Source organism: Daucus carota, chromosome 4 (assembly GCF_001625215.2).
Source record: "Daucus carota subsp. sativus chromosome 4, DH1 v3.0, whole genome shotgun sequence".
Classification (NCBI taxonomy): Eukaryota; Viridiplantae; Streptophyta; class Magnoliopsida; order Apiales; family Apiaceae; genus Daucus; species Daucus carota.
This window is the reverse complement of record NC_030384.2, coordinates 17,746,211-17,768,239: the sequence shown is the minus strand read 5'-3', so window position 1 is coordinate 17,768,239 and position 22,029 is coordinate 17,746,211. Positions and strand designations below refer to the sequence as shown.

General features: G+C 31.7%; 1 protein-coding gene across 2 annotated transcripts; it reads left to right on the top strand.

Moving 5' to 3' along the window:
- Positions 1-10,123: 10,123 nt before the first annotated feature.
- Positions 10,124-14,625, top strand: LOC108216144 (CRAL-TRIO domain-containing protein C3H8.02). 2 transcript variants are annotated; one of them, XM_017388824.2, is made up of 7 exons: positions 10,124-10,296; positions 11,085-11,237; positions 11,833-11,979; positions 12,321-12,467; positions 13,078-13,200; positions 13,868-13,960; positions 14,330-14,625. In XM_017388824.2, the coding sequence occupies exons 1-6, from the start codon at positions 10,177-10,179 to the stop codon at positions 13,943-13,945; spliced, it is 768 nt and encodes a 255-aa protein (XP_017244313.1). In that variant the 5' UTR covers positions 10,124-10,176; the 3' UTR covers positions 13,946-13,960; positions 14,330-14,625. The 2 variants fall into 2 exon arrangements, with proteins under 2 accessions (XP_017244313.1, XP_063948688.1); XM_064092618.1 differs by lacking the exon at positions 12,321-12,467.
- Positions 14,626-22,029: the final 7,404 nt, after the last annotated feature.

Here is a 22,029-nt window from a genome sequence, read left to right as displayed (position 1 = left end):
TAATTATATCCAAAGAAATTATATTAAAATATATTATTTTTAAAAATAAAGACTTATTTTACCAACAAATTGGTTGTCAAACAAGCACATATTAACATAAAATTGGATAGCAATTTCAAAAGTAATTGAACGTGACCCCCACAATGAAAACACACAGATTAACAAGAAATGTAAGTATAAGTGATTGGATTTGCATGTGATTAGGCACTAATAATCTAAGCAAGAGCTAGAGCACAAAGGCATGGGTCCTTGCAAAGCAAGTTTGATTTTCAAGACTTCTGGGGCTAATGCTGCTTCCCACTACAAAATAGGAGTGTCTCACTACAGTTTGTTTATTTATTCATCACTTCTTTTCATAAACGACCCACTTAGATTCTCATCATACACTCTATGCTGTAAAGAAGGTGGATTTTTTGGCCCATAAAGTTGTGTCATTCTCATTTACACTACTACTATAAACCTCAGGCATGGTAGTTGCATTTCTATATATCTTAGTGGGGGAACATGTCCTTTCTGTAAAGTTGGTCCTCAGAGAATAGATTCCCATGCCACAGCCATTTTAAACTAAAGTTACTATACACATTTTATCCATGTTTTTACATTCAATATTTTCCAGGAATTTGATTTGTAATTAAACACAGTCAGGCCTTACAAATAAATATATGTTCTAATAATTCTCGGGATGAGCAACAGTCAAATCTGGATGTTCCGGAACAACAGAGGATAAACCCGTTATTGCATAATCTTAGTTAGGGATGATTATCAAAGTATCGATACTTCAATCCAAATATATTCAATTACTCATTCATCTAAAAATGAATCATTTTAATAACTAATTTTAAAATTTGTATGAGAAAAAGTGCACTAATAATCTTGTACAGTAGATTATACTTTTCTCTGCCAAAGTTGGATGCGGCCAACAGGCTTTTCTCAGCTTTACTCATTTATATAAAGTTCGTAGAGAGGAATACTTGTATATAAAGGAATGTTTTTGGGGTTGATGCAGTATATACTCAATGTTTATCAACAATATTCTTGCAATTGCAGATCACATTGCGTGGAACCCTAATTCTTAATGTTTGCAGGTTGCAGCTAGCTCCCATTTTGTAAATTTAAATAATTTATTGGGATATTCTTTATGTTACATTCCTTAATTAAATTAGTTTTCCCCCACATATTTGACTTCTATCTTTGCTAAACCTGTATTTAAGATTATCTACATATAATATTAAAATCTAATAAAATTGATTTCATATCATAAAATAAATTTTATATTTGAAAACTTTAAAAATATATATATATATAGAGTCCTACTCCAATAAAAACCAAATTAGCCTAAAAACTAAAAATCAGTTTCTGGACAGTTTTTTATCACTATTTTTAATTACAGAAATCACTAATTTGTACATAACATATCACTAATTTATAACATATCACTAATTTGTACATAACATATCACTAATTTATATATACCATATCTCGCGAATATAAATATATATACACATATATGCAACGTATATGACCATCATCTTCACCCAAATCGTAATAATGGACCTCTTACCACCATTACCAGACATTTTCATGACTTGCCACCATTGTCTATCATTAGGAGAATCGGGAAGAGAGAAGGCCAGCCTCCCACTATGTGAAAGAAGAGCTTTTTCTCTCGAATAGGGAGTTCACATACACTTTCCATCATAACTTACAAAACTAACCACTACTTACCATCATTATACAACTTCTCTTGCGGCTTCCTACCGCCAAGAACCTTTATACGGATGAAATTGATTATCTATAATCAATTATCAATAGTTTAGATAAGTAGATTTTCTTAATTATGATAATAAAAATCGCTGTTTACATATTGTATAAAAACAGTGATTAGTGCAGTATAAATTAGTGATACCCGTGGTTATAAATAGTGGTAGGGAAACTAGTTTTTAATTTTTATTTTAAGAGTGACTTCTATTTGATCATGAGTCTATATATATATATATAGATATATGAAATGGACTATTAAATCGTATAAACGGAGTCAAACTAAGTGAAATATAAATGATCAAAATTCGGCTATGAATTTTAAATATATCTCACTCATTTAACTCAGTTTACATAATTTAAAAGTTTATTTCATATATTTTTTGATAAAGATTTCAAATACATAATTTATTTTACTAACTGAAACCAATTCTATTAAATTTTACCTAACATAAAGGTATTACATGTGAAAAAACATAAATACAGACATAATATCAGCAAAACCAATATCGCACGAGGTTATCACAGAGAGTATCCCTTATTTGTATCCGGTATTTTAGAGCACCAAAAATTGATTGTTTGCAGTTGAAATAAATTATTCATTTTCGTTTTTACAGAGGTACTATGCTAGGGTGGCGTTGGCCCCCTTGTCTTTGCCCTAAACCCCTCCTTGGTATGATGTAGACGTTATTTCTTAATTCTCAATGTGGTTGGTTAGTTCTTCATGTCTTGTACTCGACTTGGTTATAGTCGATTTCGGGGTCCTATTTTGTATATATGCATATAAATGATTTTAAAATTACAGATCTGCGATCTATGCGCAAGTCTTGTACGTCTACAGATATCAACTCGGCTCTGATTTATCCTTTTTTTCAAAGTGAATTACTAACCTCTAATACCAAAGTAATAAATATTATACAGTAAGGAACTATTTTTACAAGTCAAAAACATAAAGCAATCCCACCTCTAGGCCACTTGAATGACAGGCATGAGAGCATTTCCTATTGCATGTACCAGAAAATGGCAAAACCACTATATATCTTAGTGTCTACTTTAAGAATGAAGATGCCATGGCTCAATCTTTATGCATGAATTCTAGTGCTTTTTATTTTTATCTTTTGGAATGAGATACCCTTCCTTTTTCCTTTATAAAAGGCCATGACAGAATGAAAAATACTCTCTAATTAAGTAAAACCTTGGAGTGAAAAGGATCTAATCTCATGGATGTCAGCCATATGAGAACTTTTCAATTGTAATCTTGTTTGTTTGCTATCAAAACACAAGTGTAAATATAAAATATTGATTCTTTGTTAATTGTTGGTAAGAGCTTCTGGCTACTTGTCTTGGACAAACTGTTTTTAGTTTTTGGTCCCCCAGAACACTTGTACAAACAATGGTCATATGTTAAAAGAAAAGATGATTCTGAAGCATGCAAACTCATTTATTCCATTTTACTTTTCAAGGTTCAGAGCCTACAACCATAGTTTTGTGTTTTGACCACTCACCGCATGTCTTAACTAACAAGTGATAGTAAAATCAGGGACTGGATCTAGTTGGTTGATTTCTCAATTTTGGATTAGGATTTTCCGGAAATTAAAGATTAATCGGAGAGAAAATCGGATATATTGTAATATTAAAATTTTATTTAATATTTAATTATTATTATATTAGTTATTCATTAACAAATATATACTTATTATATCATAAATTCTATAATTGTTCATATTTAAAATGATGTAATGTTTTACTTTTAATAAATTATTATATATATTCCGATTAAAAAAATTATAAGGATTAATCTGATTTTAAAACCCGAATCGAACAACAACATTGCAGCCGGAGATTAATCGGGAAATAATCGTTTAAATCAGGAATTTTCAGAACACTGCCTAAAGATTGAATTGAGTGTATGATAGGCAATTTAACTTCCGCAACTCGAGATTTAGCGAATACAGTAAAAACTGATAGTCTTATGACGAATATGTGCGTTAATATTTAAATTTATGTAAATTTTTATACCTAATAAAAATGTATGCAAACTTCTGAAACCCAACAACCAGATGATGGACCAACAAACAGAAGGAGATATGATTCCAATTTCCACTCATCAGCAAATTACATAGAAGAGGTCCCCAAGAGTCAAAATACATATGATGACTTAAACATATACTCCCTCTGTCCCATTTAATTATATACGTTTCTTTTCAACTGCTCGACACGCATTTCAATGCTCTTATAAAATATAGTTCCGTAACTTATTTTTGAGATTTTCTTTTTCTGAATAAAAATATAACATTTAAACTTTAATTCAGAAAAAGAAAATTTTAAAAATAAATTACACAACTACACTTTACAGGAGTATTAAAGTCCGTGCCGCGTCCCCGTCCCCCAATGTATACTACTCAGGAGGACGGAGGGAGTAAATCTTATCTAATGGGAATTACACTCTACTTCCCACTTGCAGCACTAGACAAATGTAGCCAAGTAATAATTATTCACTGACAAATTATTAGTCAGAAGAATAAGAAAATGAAATGGTCAAAAAATAAATAGAAATAATGGCAGTATATTTTCAACGAAATTAAAAGAGCTGAATTTAGTTGAAAGTACATAATCATTTTTGTCGGCAAGAACATAATCATATGACGAAAGTATTGATTAAAAGCATTCAAGAATTTCCAATCTGGAACTAAAGATGTCATGTCTTTGATGTATTGATTAGACTATCTACTGTATCTTCTAAATTGACTACCTAAATTCTTACGAAAAAACTTTTCCTTTGTTTATGTAGTTGATTCTTCTGCGAGTCTCTGGTTTCAAACTCTGTTTTTCTTTAAGGGATTTTCTCACACAATAGTCTCTAACTCCAATAGAAATAACTCCTTTTGATTGGTGGATGAATAATAAATGAGAATGGCCCTCTGCATTCACATCAACTCCACCAATCAGAATAGGCCATTTTTATAGAATTTAGTGATTATTGTGTGTCTTTGGGCACACATTAGAAAGACCGTTTCTTTAATTTGTTAGTTAATTAAACATAGGGTGATACTAAATTAAAACCAATCAAACCAAACGAAATGCTTTACGACAAATGTCCTAAATCCTACATGTTGAGGTTGATATGTTTCAAACTCTGTTTTTCTTTAAGGGATTTTCTCACACAATAGTCCCTAACTCCAATAGAAATAACTCCTTTTGATTGGTGGATGAATAATAAATGAGAATGGCCCCCTGCATTCACATCAACTCCACCAATCAGAATAGGCCATTTTTATAGAATTTAGTGATTATTGTGTGCCTTTGGGCACACATTAGAAAGACCGTTTCTTTAATTTGTTAGTTAATTAAACATAGGGTGATACTGAATTAAAACCAATCAAACCAAACGAAATGCTTTACGACAAATGTCCTAAATCCTACATGTTGAGGTTGATATGTCCTAAATATCACATCCCGAAAATATGGTGTTCAATATCATAACAAGACATTATATCATATTAAGTTAGGTTTATGATAAGAAAACGCTACACGCTATAGCGTTTAAGTCATATGTTATGAGATTATTCATACGTCAGATAACGTAACGTTCACGTTAGATTTGTTTAGAATTTGCATGAGTTTTTCCAATGAGTTTGGGCTAACAGAGTTTAGGGTTTGCATGTATTTTTTTCATGGGTTTGGATTAAGAAGGCAGGCAAATACTACATCATGTAGTGTTTAAAAAAATTATAAACATTAGATGATATAAGGTTATAAAGTGATATTTGGGATTATATTTTCCGGATGTGTTATTTGTGGTATTATTGCTTGAAATTGTGATAAAGGGGGTCAACACTCATGATTTACGTAGTATTATCTTCATTTAAAAATAAATAAAGGATTTTCAAGCATTGGAGATACCGTGAAGATGACAAACTAAATTATATTATATATCAATTATGTAAAATTTGTCAAATTTTTAAGACATTATGCTACGATAGGATTAGTTATATCTGTCCTCCTTCAATTTGTCGGTTCCTTTCATCATCAGCTGAATGAGTTCCCACATTTGTTTGACATTCTCACCGCTAGAGGTTAATTGGGACATTGTCTTATCCATTACCTCAATTATAATAAGCTGCAGTTTCGTGTCTAGCGCGACTAATCCCTTGTCTATATCAGTGCATTCGGATGGTTCCTTTGGAGTAGACATTTGAGGAATCCTAACTCCATCAACAGACTCAGGAACTATCTTCATTAGGATGCACATGCCATTCTCGAGAATTCCAATATACATGGAATTTGCATTCTTAATAAAAAGAAATTTTTTTTCAGTTGTTATAGTCTTCTTTGTCAAATGGAGGTACCTTGATTTCAAGTTTCTGGGAGTTTATGATTTCAAATAAATTACGATTTGAATGCACGAAACAAGCTTTTCTAAATGTACCTAATAATATGGATCACAAATCTGTATATCGATCAGTAAGCTCTGATACCAATTAGTAGTCTTGAGATGACGTAGAGGGTGGGTTGAATATGTCACTACCAGATTCTCAATTTAAAATCATTTGTAGATTAATTTGTTATGTTCGTTTGAATAATAATCAGTACTCCGACAAGTTCAAGGAATATATTGTGTATTATATAAACTACGAGGAAGCTACAAATATAATAAGTAGGTTAGCTTCAATGAAAATAGTCTATCAATCACAAGATCTCTCGGCATATTATCAATCTATCTTGACTATACTTTGCAGAGTGTTTATCTGAGTAGTGTGCACAATATAATTGTGTGTAGTTTTCAAATGAAAACACTTTTTTATTTATAAACTTCAAATATATTCATGGTTGGTTAAGCAAGTGAGCCCTTTGTCTTCCCATGTATGTATCAGTTGGATGGCACTTGACACTTAGAATAATTCTCCATATCTTCAACTGGCGCCTACTAATAGGGATGAGAATTAACTCCGACCCACGCCAATCCTGATCTGCTCCCCGCACTGAATGGTGCGGGAATTCGCGGATTTTTTCGGGTACGGCACGGTGAACGAGGACGATTTTGAAAAAAAAATCTGGGATTGGGTCGGGTACGGTTTTTCACATTCCCCCGGCCGGATCCCTAATCCCCGACCTGATTTTTTCCGATTGTCGGCTTGATCCCCGACCTGATTATTATAGTATATGTTATATTATAATTGTTTATTAATATGTTTATATATCCTTTTAGGTGCAACTTCAGTCATGAATTTTCACATCACCTGTTTATTGTTTTGGAAAAAAAAAATTATCTTTGTTGGAGTTGATCTTGGGTAACCATATTCAGAGGATAATGACTAAACCACCTTCACAAGAGAATCTTACATTTTACTTACCATTAAAAGTTTTTATTACTTGAGTATGTCAGTAAATTAAATGTAAACGATTGCCATCACCATAATAATTTATTTTCGTCTTTTATGTTTATTAGATTGATTATTGATTTATTCAAAAACAAAAATAAAAGATCCTAAATTCTATATGAAAATTAAAATAAATGCTTCAATCACTTGTCTTAAATTACTATTGCAAAGTTACATGTGTTTTACTTAAAATACATTTTATATTTAATATAATTTAATTTATTGAATTTTTTTAATATTTAATTCTATTAATATAAGTTTTAAGATTAAAAAGGTCATAATTAAATCAATGAAAATTTGTTTAAATTAAAATAATTAGGTTTTAATTAAACATATTAAAAACTAATCCTAGTCATGAATATTTAAATATAAATTTTGATTTAAATTATAAATTCTCAAATCACCGTGGGTATCCCCGAATCCCAATCAGACAAGGGATGAGAAACGAAAAATAGTCCCTGATGGGGATCGGACCGGGGATGGGGATTAAGTTTGGATTCGGGTATCGGGACCGGGTATAGCAATCCCCGACCCGAAGTGAACCTGCCCATCCCTATCTACTAATACTCAAAGACAACAGAAGAGGTGGCATCCCTTGACTTAACTTGGATATTTCTTATGTCAAGTGGTGCATCTAGTGCAAGTAGCAGTTTCCATATATATATCGAGTAGCGCCACTAGTTTACTTGACCAAAAACTATCTCCCATAACTAGCGCCTCAAGTAACTAAGGGTGTGTATATAGGTGACACTCAATTAACTAGCGTTCCATACATTAGAGATGCTCTCTGCGCTACTCCTTTACTTGGTGTTTTTTGCCACTGCAAACGATCATATACTTATAAACATTACTCGTATGGACGCCATTCTTTATTAAATAAGAGTGAATACCATTTGGCGTCACATGAATAAATGTATATATGTCAATGTAATATTTGAGTTCGTGGCGCCACTTTCTAGTTTGACTTTATATGAAAGCTTGTTGACTTCTAGAAACTCTCAGAAAGCCCTTGCTTGATTCTAGAACATCTTACCTGACTTTATCAATTCTCTATTAAATAAATATAAAGAACCATTTCATATGTGTTGACATTTATTGTACTGTTCTAGTTCACAAATAATTAATACTGAAATCGAATTTCGTAATTGTTTTTGATAAATAGAATTGGCCAGTCCATCTAAGGTTAAAAATATTTCATATTCTGATTATGAATAATAAGGGTGTCGATATCGTACTCCACTGACACTTGATACCGAATCAGTAGACAACTTCTGCTCCGGAAACAATCTGTACTTTATTTCTCACTGAGTCCTAAATATATTAATGAACTTTTTTCAGTAATTCTGTGATTGCTTCAGTTTACACGATCGTCTGAACCTGTATGTTCATATTCTTTAATCTTCTTTAATCTGTCGGTCCATGTATCATACTTAAGTATTGTACAGTGTCTTGTTAGATGAGTTATCGATATTACGGTTAATTTTACATTATGCCTTACCTAAAATTATACCGCTATAACCTTTATTTAAGGCTCATACTTGTTCTTGTATTACGTTTGTAGCCACAATTTAATTTGATAAATTCATAAAAAATTCATAAACTCACATGTCTTATCAGAGTGTTGAGTTATTGATATTACAGTTTATATTACATTATCTCTTACATAAAATTATACCATTATAATATTTATTAAATTTTTATTTGAGGTTCAAACTTGTTCTTATTTTACGTTTGTAGTCACAATTTCATTTGATTCATAAAGAATCCATAAACACACATGCACCCTCTTTTGTGTAATTCATAAATGACACTTTTGTAAATTAATATAAAATTTTTTTGTGGAAAAAAAGTGAATCGAAGATATGATAATTGAAATTTTTATAAAAAAAAATATAGCTTAAGTTATCGATATTATTATCAAAAGCAAACTGATTTAATAAATTGAGGTGAAGATACAAATTTAATTAAACACATCTCGGTTCGGGGCAAGAGAAAGAGAGGTCGGCCTTGACGGACATGGACTGATCAATTAAGTTTAGACATGGGAGCCCTGAATCTCACAGGTGATATGACGTTAGATAAGAATGTTTGGAGACGGGGTATTACAGTAGTTGAGACTCGGTCTCGTGGTTTTCAGAGATTATGAGTATTATGGTGTAATGCTTTAAGGGTAAGGTTCAGCTCAGACATTGATAGATGCATTAGCGACAGGAGGTTTGGAATATTGTGGAGCTCTATTTTGAAGACAAAGCTCGGATCATTCATTACCAGCTGTATTCACGATAAAGGTAGGTCCCATGTGTCAGAAATCATGGGCTAAGGTACTATTTACCTATATCTCACACAATATTTTGTTTTGCACTAAACCGGGGGTGTTCATGGAAACAGCCTCCCTACTATTCGGTGTAGGGACATGGTTTGCGTACATCTTACCCTCCCCAGATCGTGCTCTAAGCGAGATATACTCGGTATGTTTGGTTTGGTTTGATTATGTTCTCAACCTGATCCAGTCTTCCCTTTAATCATCAATCTCTCCATTCGCCAGACCAAAAGCTCATAAACGCACATGCCCCCTCTTTTGTGTAATTCATAAATGACACTTTTGTAAATTAATATAAGATTTTTTTTGAAAAAAAAGTGAATCGAAGATATGATAATTGAAATTTTTTACAAAAATAAATATAGCTTAAGTTATCGATATTATTATCAAAAGCAATCTTATCTTATTTAATAAATTGAGATGAAGATACATATTTAATTTAACATGTTCTCAACCTGAGTCATTAATTGAAATCCAGTCTTCCCTTTTATCGTCAATCCCTCCATTCCCCAGACCAAAAGCTCATACATTTATAATTGGGCTTCACTTAACCATCAACCCAAAACACCAAATACTAAAAACCCACCTTTCACGTCCGGGCTTGCAAAGCCCATTTATAATTTGATTCATACACGCTAAACTATACATACACGCATCCCATTTATATGTATGTATACACACACACACACACGCACTCACATTTTCTCATCTTGAGACATGGCTCTGCGTTTGAACAACCCATCTTCTTGCCGCTCCTTTGTGGCCCCACTTGTCTCTATGAATTCAAGTCGCAGCTTCAGTGTGCGCAGTCAGTTGAACACTAGTGATTCTCACAAGGTAAGCTACTTCTTTTTCTGCTTATATTTTGCTTAAAAGTTGCTCGTTTTTGATGATTAGTGCTAAGAATTTTTGTTACAAATGTTGTGGAGAGCATGATAGGTAAAAAGATGAAAACTTGTTGATGACCCACTTGTAGTAAGCAACAGAAAGCTTTAGGGGTGTTTAATTTGTTGATTCATTAGGGTGGGAATTATGGATTTTGGTTTGTTTTGGTGTCGTTTAAAAGTTTTGGAATGTGATTAAATGAGTGTATATGCTTCCAGAATAAAAAATTTAGTGGATGCTTTGTTTTATTTGGTAATCGAACATATCATTTATGGGATTTAAATTTGAATATTAAACATTGTGATTTGTTACCCTTAATTTCAGGATTTGTTTGATTATACATTTTTGATTGATACTTGAATACTATCTGAAAACATCGGGTTTCTGGCCATTTCTTGGTTAAAGTTGAAAGTATGGATAAGGTGATTTTGGCTTTAGAAGATTTAACTGTTATGTTGTTACGTGTTTATAGTTAGTTGTTATGAAATGTGCTCAATGCTTCTAAGAAATCAATTTGTTTTGAGGAGTTGACGGTCAACTCCTATTGAACCTGTGAGATAAATCAAGTTCTATAAGGCATCTCCACGCAAATCAGTTACTTGTTTCATCATATACACATATCACTTTTGGGTGCGTTTACTGAGTAAAGTGATTAAAGCAATTTCTGGTCATGAATGATGACACAAGTAGTGTCACACAACAAATCCTGTTCTGTTTATCTCACGCATTAAAGACTGCAGTTGGTGCTGGAAGTAAAAGAGAAGCTTGAAAAAGATCATCACAGTCTACCTGTAGGCAAATGCGGAAGAGATGATGAAGAGATGATCCTGTGGTTTCTGAAGGACCGCAAGTTTTCTGTGAATGAAACTGTTTCAAAATTGACTAAAGCAATTGTAAGATATCAATTTCATGTCTATTTATTTATGAATGACATTTAAATGGTACCCAAAAATTTAATAGTGCAGTATGGATTATTATGCTCTGGAAGAATTTATTGATATATTGTTGTCTCCCCCTCTCTCTGTGTGTGTCTATATATATAGGCAATTGCTCAAATACAAACCAAAATTAGAGTATAAACTACAGACTTAATCCAGACCCTTAGATTAATCTAATCTAATGGCCTCTTAAAAGGCACTGCACATAATTAAAATATACCCTCTTACACATGATCCTACATAACCCCTCCATTTTTAATTCGATTTTTCCCATCAATCGGTGAGCTTTTTTTGTATTTTTTTTTCATCTTCCAACGATCAATTTGCATGCCACATGTGCTATATTTCGATGTGATCTAGATTTTTTAGAAATATTATTTGTAGTTTATATTTTAAGGAGGTTTGTATTGGAGCAAAGATGTTAATAGGAAACTGGTTAAAAATATACTGTATTGCCCTTGAGTTGTTGACACGTTACACATATTGTTCAAATATGTATATATCAAAATGCCATTAGAATTCATTTACTGTTCTGGGGTTGACATGTCAGAAATGGCGTCGAGAATTTGGTGTTGCAGAGTTGTCTGAAGACTCCGTCAGATCTGCTGCTAAGACTGGAAAATCTTACTTGCATGACTTTCTTGATGTCCATAAAAGGCCAGTGATGATGGTTGATGCGTCCAAACATATTCCTGGGGTAAACTGGATTCCGTTTTTTTTAATGAATTTAGTGGATGCTGACATTATAATATATAGAACAGTTCATCAAATGAAATCATTGTTTATTATATAATGTTTGACATTATCCTGTCTTATATAAAAACCCTACTGACTATTGTTGCATTAGGTGCTTATAGAAGCCATCAGAATGCCTTTGAAATCATCTTTAGTACTACTCAAGCAACCTATAGACTAACCATGCAACATACAGTAGATTTTAATATATTTTATGTATATATGTATTGTTTACCTATTTCTTATCAAGTATTTGTCATTAGACTGGAAGGAGGTCTAACCATAAAAGCTGGATGGATGCAGGAATCAGTTGAAGATGAGAAATTGTGTGTATATCTGATTGAGAAGGCATTGAGTAGACTTCCAGAGGGGAGAAATGATATTCTTACGATAATTGATCTGCGGGGATTTGGTACCAAGAATGCTGATCTCAAGTTTGTCACCTTTTTGGTAATGTTGATAGAATGGAATGCTATTTAACTTTGGATGATATTTGTCCATATTGTTATGCTATATGTCAACAAGAACTCGATCCTACTTTACAGGGTTACTACTTACTAAGGTGAAGTATATATCTTTTAGTCTTTGACCAAGGCCACAACACAATTTCTGATTTGGAAGTATTTTGTCATTGCTTCTTATTTCCTCAGGATAAATATTTTTCAAAGTCTTCTTAAGTAATTTGTTGTCATACCATATTTCGCTTCTCCTATTATGGCAAGTGGCTTAGAAATATATAAAAACTATCTGGCAGATTTACTAGTTATTTTGACTGAACTGACTAAAAAGAGATTTTTTTATTTAAATGTGTGCCTTGACATGCTCAATTGTTTATCAATAAATACATTAATTCATTGCTCGCCATGCTGTTACTTGTGAGTCAGATTCTGAACTATCTCGACACTTAAAAGAACATAAGTCGTGGATATATTTGTTTAACAGTCTTTTTCATCTAAAGAGGGTACTGAGCTGATTCCTGTTGACATTTTCTAAACGTGGAGACTCACATACCCCAGTGCCGTAGTGATTAATATTTGTTTGATTTTTTTTTTCTTGACAGTTTGATGTGTTTTACTACTACTATCCAAAACGTTTAGGCCAAGTCCTTTTTGTGGAAGCTCCCTTTGTATTCAAGCCAATTTGGCAGCTAGTGAAGCCCATGTTGAAGTCATACGCTTCATTGGTAAGTTTAGTTTATATATAATATACTTGGTTCTTTTGTTTCATAGTAAATGTTGTTGACATTCTTCTTACAATTTGACCAAGAACTACCCCGAGGATAAAATCCTGCCTATGATTTTCTTCTATGACTTGTCTTGCATTTAATCCATTACCAGAGGAACACATGTGGCTATTTGTTGCCAACAACAGTCACTCCGAATAGCTCAGCACCTAAGGCTTATGCATTTTTTAAGTACTGCGTTCAATTTGTCATTTAAAATGCAATTTTAGTTTGTGGTTTCCAAGTTTGATGAAAAATACCTCTTAGGATAGTTTTCCATGGAGTTTAAAAAGGATATATCGGACAGAGGCACATTATTGCGCTAAAAATAGTCCTGAAACTTAATGCTTAGCATGCTATGCGAATGTGCCGCAGTACTTATGTAAAATTTCCATGGTTTCAAATATCCTGAGCTTTATGCTGAAAGACATTTAAAGAGAAACCATGTTTATAATGAGTGATACAAATAGTTAATAAGTTTGCAATTAAGTAAGTCATTAATTATCACTGACATCTGTACATTTGTTTTGATGTTACCTGACCAGTGTTTGTGGATATGTTTTTTTTTTTTGTGTGTGTGTTCCATTTGAAGTTTGCAAGATTCTTATCTTTTAACCAATTTTTTAAGGTGAGATTTTGCTCGGTGGACGAAGTCAGGAAGGAGTATTTTACAGAAGCAACAATTCCTGCCACTTTTAGGAGTTGACATGTATATTACCAGGTGAGATGACATAACTAGTAAAAGTATAAAAATTCCCCTACTATCATGATGCAAAAGATGGTACAAGTACATCATCCATACTTATTGAGTTGTTCAGCCATGCCTTATCTTTTTCCCTTAATGCTAAATAAGTTCAGGCATGCTTATTGCATACACAATATATTAAAGATTTAGATCTGCATTAACTTGTAGCACATAACATAAGTTTGCAATTTTACTGTTTATTTTGGGATCAAAGCATGTGTACATATATCCTGTAATAAACAATCAACTACACTACACCAGACACCAAACATGCCAACATCCATTAGGTCTACAGTGTACTAAATGGTTACTTTCTGCTAATGCAATTGTAATTACTTAATGCAGAGGATTCCACTTATATAGTTTGGAAGGTGTCTTCAGCATCCACTTAAGTTATGTATGAGTTTAAGACCTCCCAGGGCTCTTGGTAGAGGGAAAGGAGGCGGGTAACCCTTCGAGTACAATATAGCCAGACAAAATAAAAGTATTTTACACAGAGAGAATGTAGAATAAAGTTTTACGGGGGTGTATTCGATTGGGATTTTAATGCATTGTTTTTAGCTTATAGATTTTAATGGACTGTATGAGATTTTGATTTTGTGCGGATTCTTGATGAAATGTCGCAGAGTTGATTGGATTTAGGTACAATGCTTCAAAATTCCATTGAATTTGATGGGAATTCAAAAAACTTAAAATACACTGAAGAATGCCACAAAATCCATCATTTTATGAAATGAAAAAAAATCCATCAGCATTTGAATACCATCAGATTTTAATGGATTTTAAACAATCTCAATTGAATACCATCAGATTTTAAAGCATAATTTAAAATCTCAATTGAATACCACCAGATTTTGTAGCATAATTTAAAATCCCAATTGAATACCTCAGGATTTTAATGGATTTCAAACAATCCCAATCGAATACCCTCGGATTTAATGAATGCAAAAAAATGCTTTAAAATCCCAATCCAATATACCCCTCTAAGTGTTGCCCAATGTCCGTTTCTCAGCTGGGATCAGGTGGCAGGTGCATCTTCCAATTGCAAAAGACCTCGTTTTGTTGCAGTGCAGATTATCGACCAGATTAATGCAATAGTTTATAGCACACTGGGACTTAATTTTCTACTTATGTATATTAAGCTAGATTATAACCCATGTCATGGGTGACTTATAATATTTGACATTTTAATATTTAATTTTATTGTGCAGATAAAATTTTATTAAAATAACATGTATTTTTAATTAAAATAGATTTTTAAATAATTTATAAATATTATTTATTAGTTGTGTTAATAAATCTTTTTAATTAATATGTTGAATAAAATATTAGTAAATAAACTTGTCAAAAAATTAATTAGATATCGGTAATATTATGATAAGAATGCTTAAATATGTTTTAGTTATAATAATGACTATTAGAATATGTTACAAATAAAGAAGACGTCTGAATGGTTATTAGAATATATCCTATCCTATCCTATCCTATATTATAATACCTGAGTCTACCCAGGTATGCAGTTAACCAATCAGAAAAGAGGAATTATTTTAGGACCAATCAGAAGTCATTCCTAAATTTTAGACCAATCATATTGATTCTCCAACTTTCCTTCTACCACTGTATGCAGTTAACCAATCAGAAAATAGGAATTATTTTAGGACCAATCAGAAGTCATTCCTAAATTTTAGACCAATCATATTCATTCTTCAACTTTCTTTCAACCACCTTATGCAGTTAACCAATCAAAAAAAAAAGAATTATTTTAGCACTAATATTATTTATTATACAATATAATTAATCAACTCCTTTTCATTATCTGATTATAACTCAACTAACTCCTTTTCATTATCTAATTAAAAATAATCTAATTAGATAATAATAGAATTTGAGATTTACTTTAAGTAATTTAATTTAATTCAATTTAATTCAATTCAATTTATGAAAAAATAAATTATTTTAGGATGTTAACCAATAAAAAAAGAGGAATTAATTTAGTACCAATATATCATTCCTTATTTTAGGCCAATAATATTTATCCGTTAACTTTAGATAATTTTAAAACAAATCATAGTCCATCCTCAAATGCAGTTAACCAATCAAAAAAGAAGAATTATTTTAGGACTGATCAGATGTCATTCCTAAATTTTAGACCAATCATATTAATTCTTCAACTTTCTTTCAACCACCTTATGCAGTTAACCAATCAGAAAAAAAAGAATTATTTTAGCAGTAATATTATTCATCATCCAACTTTTCTTCTATTAAATTTTATCCAAAATATTAACCACATACAAGTTAATCATGAGTTAGTCAATACAATTTTTTATTATACAATATAATTAATCAGCTCCTTTTCATTATCTGATTATAACTAAACTAATTAGACTCCTTTTCATTATCTAATTAAAAATAATCTAATTAGATAATAATAGAATTTGAGATTTACTTTAAGTAATTTAATTCAATTCAATTCAATTTATGAAAAAATAAATTATTTAGGATGTTAACCAATAAAAAAAAGAGGAATTAATTTAGTACTAATATATCATTCTTTATTTTAGGCCAATGATATTCATTCGTTAACTTTAGATAATTTTAGAACAAATCAGAGTCCATCCTTAAATTTTTTTTATATGAATAATCAATAATTATATGTTTAGATCAATTTGATAAATCTTTTTTAAAATTATACGAGTCTCCACACCCTACAGATTAGAACGAGCTTTTTATTTACTCGATGGCAAAGAAAAACAGTTTCCTTATGTTGCGGTGGATAAAATATTAACATGTTACATGACGTGCATGGTCTTTCGAGTATTATATGATATATAAAATTATATATTTACTATTTTAGAAAATTAAATTCACACTTAGCCAATATAAACATCGTTTTTATAATTATAAATATATAATTATAATGTGATTGGTTAACTACATACCTGGGTAGACTCAGGTATTATAATATAGGATAAATACAAGTTAGCATCCAGAATGACCAGTTTTCATAAACCTCACAGTGATTTTATAATTTACTAAGACAAATTTTTTATTAAATCCATAAAATTTATTGACATAAGTGAATTTTTACAAGATATACACTTTTACGGTATACTCGATTGAATTTAATAATTTTTATTATTTCATAAATATGTTAAGTGCATACAAATTATCAGAAATATGGCTATAATGACAATTATGCAAATTAAATGAATATGCGTATAAATCAATTAAATTATATAATATAATAATAACGACTGATATTAGGCATGTTCCACCCGATCCGACAGACCTTAACCCAACATTACTTTATTCAATAGAGGAAATTAAAAAACATTATGACCCTGAAATTACTCGCCCGCTCGCGTCCCCATTCACTAACTGGCTCCCCAGTTCTCATATATATATTATAAAAAATTTATACATAAATATTACAATATTGTTAAAATTAAAATAATTTTATACAAGTCCACCCATAAATTTTCATATGACTAAACAATATTTCTAATTTGTTGCGGTGGTTAAAATATTAACATGTATTACGTGACATACATGTTTTTTTGAGTATTATATAATATAAAATTAAATATAAAATATTTATAATTTGTTGCGGTGGTTAAAATAATTTTATACGAGTCCACCCATAAATTTTTATATGACTAAACAATATTTCTAATTTATTGCGGTGGTTAAAATATTAACATGTATTACATGATATACATGGTCTTTTGAGTATTATATGATATAAAATTAAATATTTCATATTTTATAAAATTAAATTCATACTCATCTAATATAGTGAAAATGCCCTAAATAACTAATATTTATGTAATGCATGCCCAAAATAACAAACGTCGAGTTTGATGCCTTTTTGATGCCTCTTTTAACCAATCAGTGGCGCATTCAAAGGATGCGCGTATATGAATCAAGTGATTTAACCACTACGGGGTACTTCTGATCCAAATAAAGACAACCCATGCATATTTCTTCATATCCAAAATAGCTTTGGACTCCGTGATGCTGTATGTATGATCATATATGTGTTTTCAAAAGCGAACAAAAAAAAATGACACGCATTCTGACTATGCGTGTTTGTTGGTCACGCATACTATATATGCGTAACTTGCAAGCAGATTCAAAATTTAGTCTAATCCTCACACACGATTGATGCTCATGCACAAAATCAGCCAAAGCATGCGCATTAACTAGATCCGCACTCAGTATTCGCATTCAGAGAATGCGACTCTTTGTGGTTATTTTGGTCCATTTTAGTGTGGGTAATCATTATGGACAATATGCGCAGAAAATGAGTTATATTGGATATTCACCCTCTAATATAAACATCGTTTTTATAAGTGTAAATTTATAATTATAATGAGAAAAATAATATAAAATAAACACAAGTTAACATACAGAACGACCAATATAGAAATCTCACAATGACTTTAAAATTTATTAGGACAAAATTTTCATTATGTTCGTGATTAAAATAGATATAAAAATAAAATATATTTATCTTCTTAAATTCATAAAATCTTATTTACATGAGTGATTTTGTTACAAATTTATACCTTTAAGGCATGCTCCATTGAATTTAATAATTTATATTACTTCGTAAATAAGTTAAGTGCATACAAATTTTCTAAACTATGGCAACGAAAACTAATCATGCGGATATAAATGAATTTTTGCGTACAAATTAATTAAATTATATATTATAATAATAATGACTGATATCAGGGGATGCATCCACCCGACCCGATCGACCTTAATCTGACATTACTTTATTTAATACGGAAAATTGAAAAAATTTATGGCCCTCAAATTACTCGCCCAGCTCCCTTCCCTGTTTACTAACTGCCTCCCCAATCCTCATATATACTATAAAAAAATTCATACATAAATATTACATAATTGTTGACGATAATATAATTTTATATGTACATTTTTTATTCTCATATTAGTTTTCAATATCTCATATTATAAAAACAAATTAGTTTAGATCAACATCGGTGCAAATTCAGGATTCAGTATGAAATTGAGATAATTCAGATTTTGGATCCGAAACCGGGAGCAGGGATTGCATTCGCATTCCATGATCTCTAAACGATAGTCGATCCTTATATAATATTTGATTGAAAAGAAAATATGATTTTTTCATTTCATATAATATGAGGGTGTTGAGCAGAGTATTTAAGAAATAATATTATTTTTCTTAAAAATTTATACCTATATTATGTAATAAAATTATATAAATGATAAAACAATATGTACTTGAATTTGTAAGTATACAAATTTATTTTTATTTTATAAAAATAACCATTCGGTGCGTAGCACGGGTAAAATGCTAGTTACGTATAATAAAGGAGACAACAGGTTTGAATACTTGATTTTTACGATATATATGACAAATAAGAGCAAAACAAGTTCAAAAAATTGTTGTAAATAATTGATCATGCCTCTACTTGATATATAATTATAGAAAAGTCATTATATTATTGATTCTTAATATTAAGTATTATTACGTAACATATCCATCCAATTGTTACTTAATTATTATAATCAATTACTCCCTCCGTCCCCCTGAGTAGTATACATTGGGGGACGGGGACGCGGCACAGACTTTAATGCTCCTGCAAAATGTAGTTGTGCAATCTATTTTTAAAATCTTTGTATTCTGAATTAAAGTTTGGATGTTATATTTTATACCGAAAAAGAAAATCTCAAAAAGAAGTTACGGAACTATATTTTATAAGAGCATTGAAATGCGTGTCGAGTAGTTGAAAAGAAATGTATAGAATTAAATGGGACAGAAGGAGTACTCTTTAATTTGACAGATTATCGCATACGTTGAAGGTACTATTTAAAACTTTATTAAATACCAACTGTATATTTACTTTCATTTTATCCATCAAAATTTTATATTTATAATAAAAATTTATTTTATATAAAAAAATGTCAAAGAACATGAAATATCTATAAAAGGTGAAGTCATGATTGGTGTCCCAACTTCAAGACTGAAAAGAAGAAGAAAACGGGTTTGTCAGGCTCTTCCAATTCGTAATAGATAATGGCAGTCAACATCCATGAATTTTATAACACAGATGCTTAATGTTGTCGGGATGAGATTCATTTTGGGGTGGGGGATGGATCTATTAAATATGTTGTGTTTGTCACTGCGTCACATGCTTGTGCTATTGTGTAATAACAGGGTTGTTCTTCAGAAACATGGTGACTTATTTTGGGTTGCCTGAAAATGTGATCAGTGACAAAGATGCTAGATTCATTGGCAGGTTTTGGACAGTTTTGTTTGAGTTGTTAGGGTCCAAGCTAAAATTCTCTATTGCAAATCATCCTTAATCTGATGGCCGAATTGAAAGACTAATTAACGCCTTGTTGGAGGTGTACTTGAGACACTTTGTTACCGCAAGTCAGAAAAATTGGTTAGACTTGATGGACATCGCACAGTTTGCCTATAACTTGCAACACTCCTCATCAACAGAAAAGAGCCCTTTTGAGATGGTTTTGGGGATGCAGCCTGGAACTCCAAATGAGGTAGCGATTCAGAAAACGGGCAGTGATTGCCCAGCTGCTTATCGTTATGCTTGGGAAGACATGAACATGGCACTCTCCCTAGCGACACCGAAAATCCTAAGTGTGTTGGGAATGAACATTGTAAGGCCATGACATTGAAGAGCGGAAAAGTATTGGGGAACGGTACTACTGACGCTAAACAAGATGATTCTGTTGAACCGAGTGGCAATGAGGAAAATTCTGAAGGTGAGGAAATCGAGAATGCGACACGGTATCTCCACCAAGGGCTTCTTCTGAAAAATCACACATTCAGCCACAACCTCCATTTCCTCAACAATTTCAAAGCAAAAACAGGATGTTCAGTTCAAGAAATTTCTTGATGTTTTGAAATAGATCCACATCAATATTCCTCTTGTAAAAGCTCTTGTGCAGATGCCCAACTATGTGAAATTCATGAAGGACATTCTTACGAAGAAGAGAAGGTTGGGGGAGTTTGAAGCTGTAGCTCTAACAAAGGAGTGTTGCTCATTCTTGCAACATAAATTGCCTACGAAGATGAAAGATCCAGGGATTTTCACTATTCCTTGCACTATTGGTGACTCTTATTGTGGGATGACATTTTGTGATTTGGGGGCTAGCATAAACTTGATGCCTATGTCGGTGTTCAGAAAATTGGGGATTGGGGAAGTTCGGCCTACTACTGTCACTCTTCCACTAGCTGATAGATCTCTTGCTCATCCAGAGGGAAAGATTGAATATGTTCAGGTCAAGGTAGACAAGTTCATATTTCCTGCTGATTTCATCGTGTTGGACTATGAGACTCATCGAGAGGTTCCCATTATCTTGGGAAGACCATTACTTGTGTTCGCACAAAATCACGCAAGTATACGTGGTCACAAGTAATATTGAATAGAATTCAAGTTCGTTCCCACAGAGACTGGTGTATTCAGAAATATGCACTTATGCACCAATGTATGATTATTATTCAATGCTTAGACAAGTATCAAATTGGGTTTTGGTTTTCTACTTAACTAATCCTATTTGAATTATGAAACTAAGAATTATCAACTAAGAGAATAACGATTTACTAATGAGAATAAACATGGGATTCTAGCTTCATTAACAACTTCCTTCAGAGTTCTACCTTTATTCGATTGTAATGGTTGATAACTAATCAGATAACACGAGACTGATACACGCTAACTGTCGTTATACGTGCACCATACTGCTACGCATCCACAATTAAGATAGAAGATAAACAGAAACCAATTATGCTTAGACCCTATATGTCTATAGAATTTGAAAACATAACGGTTGAAGAGCAAGTTATCTATCAAGATTACATAGGGCGATGCAAGATGGGTAAAATCACATCACAAGTCATGTTATCGAACACGAAACCTATGCTCGCATGACAAGTTCTAAATCAATATATTCGATGTCGCTTCAATAAAGATTAACAATCAATCCTAGATGTTAGCTACGCATCCAAGACGAATAAGCACAACCAATAC

What these genes read in the sequence shown, in the direction of transcription:
- LOC108216144 (XM_017388824.2), top strand. Translation starts at nt 10,177, where the DNA reads ATGGCTCTGCGTTTGAACAACCCATCTTCTTGCCGCTCCTTTGTGGCC. An exon ending in ACACTAGTGATTCTCACAAG is followed by an intron (nt 10,297 to 11,084) that starts GTAAGCTACTTC and finishes TAAAGACTGCAG; the next exon opens with TTGGTGCTGGAAGTAAAAGA. An exon ending in CAAAATTGACTAAAGCAATT is followed by an intron (nt 11,238 to 11,832) that starts GTAAGATATCAA and finishes TTGACATGTCAG; the next exon opens with AAATGGCGTCGAGAATTTGG.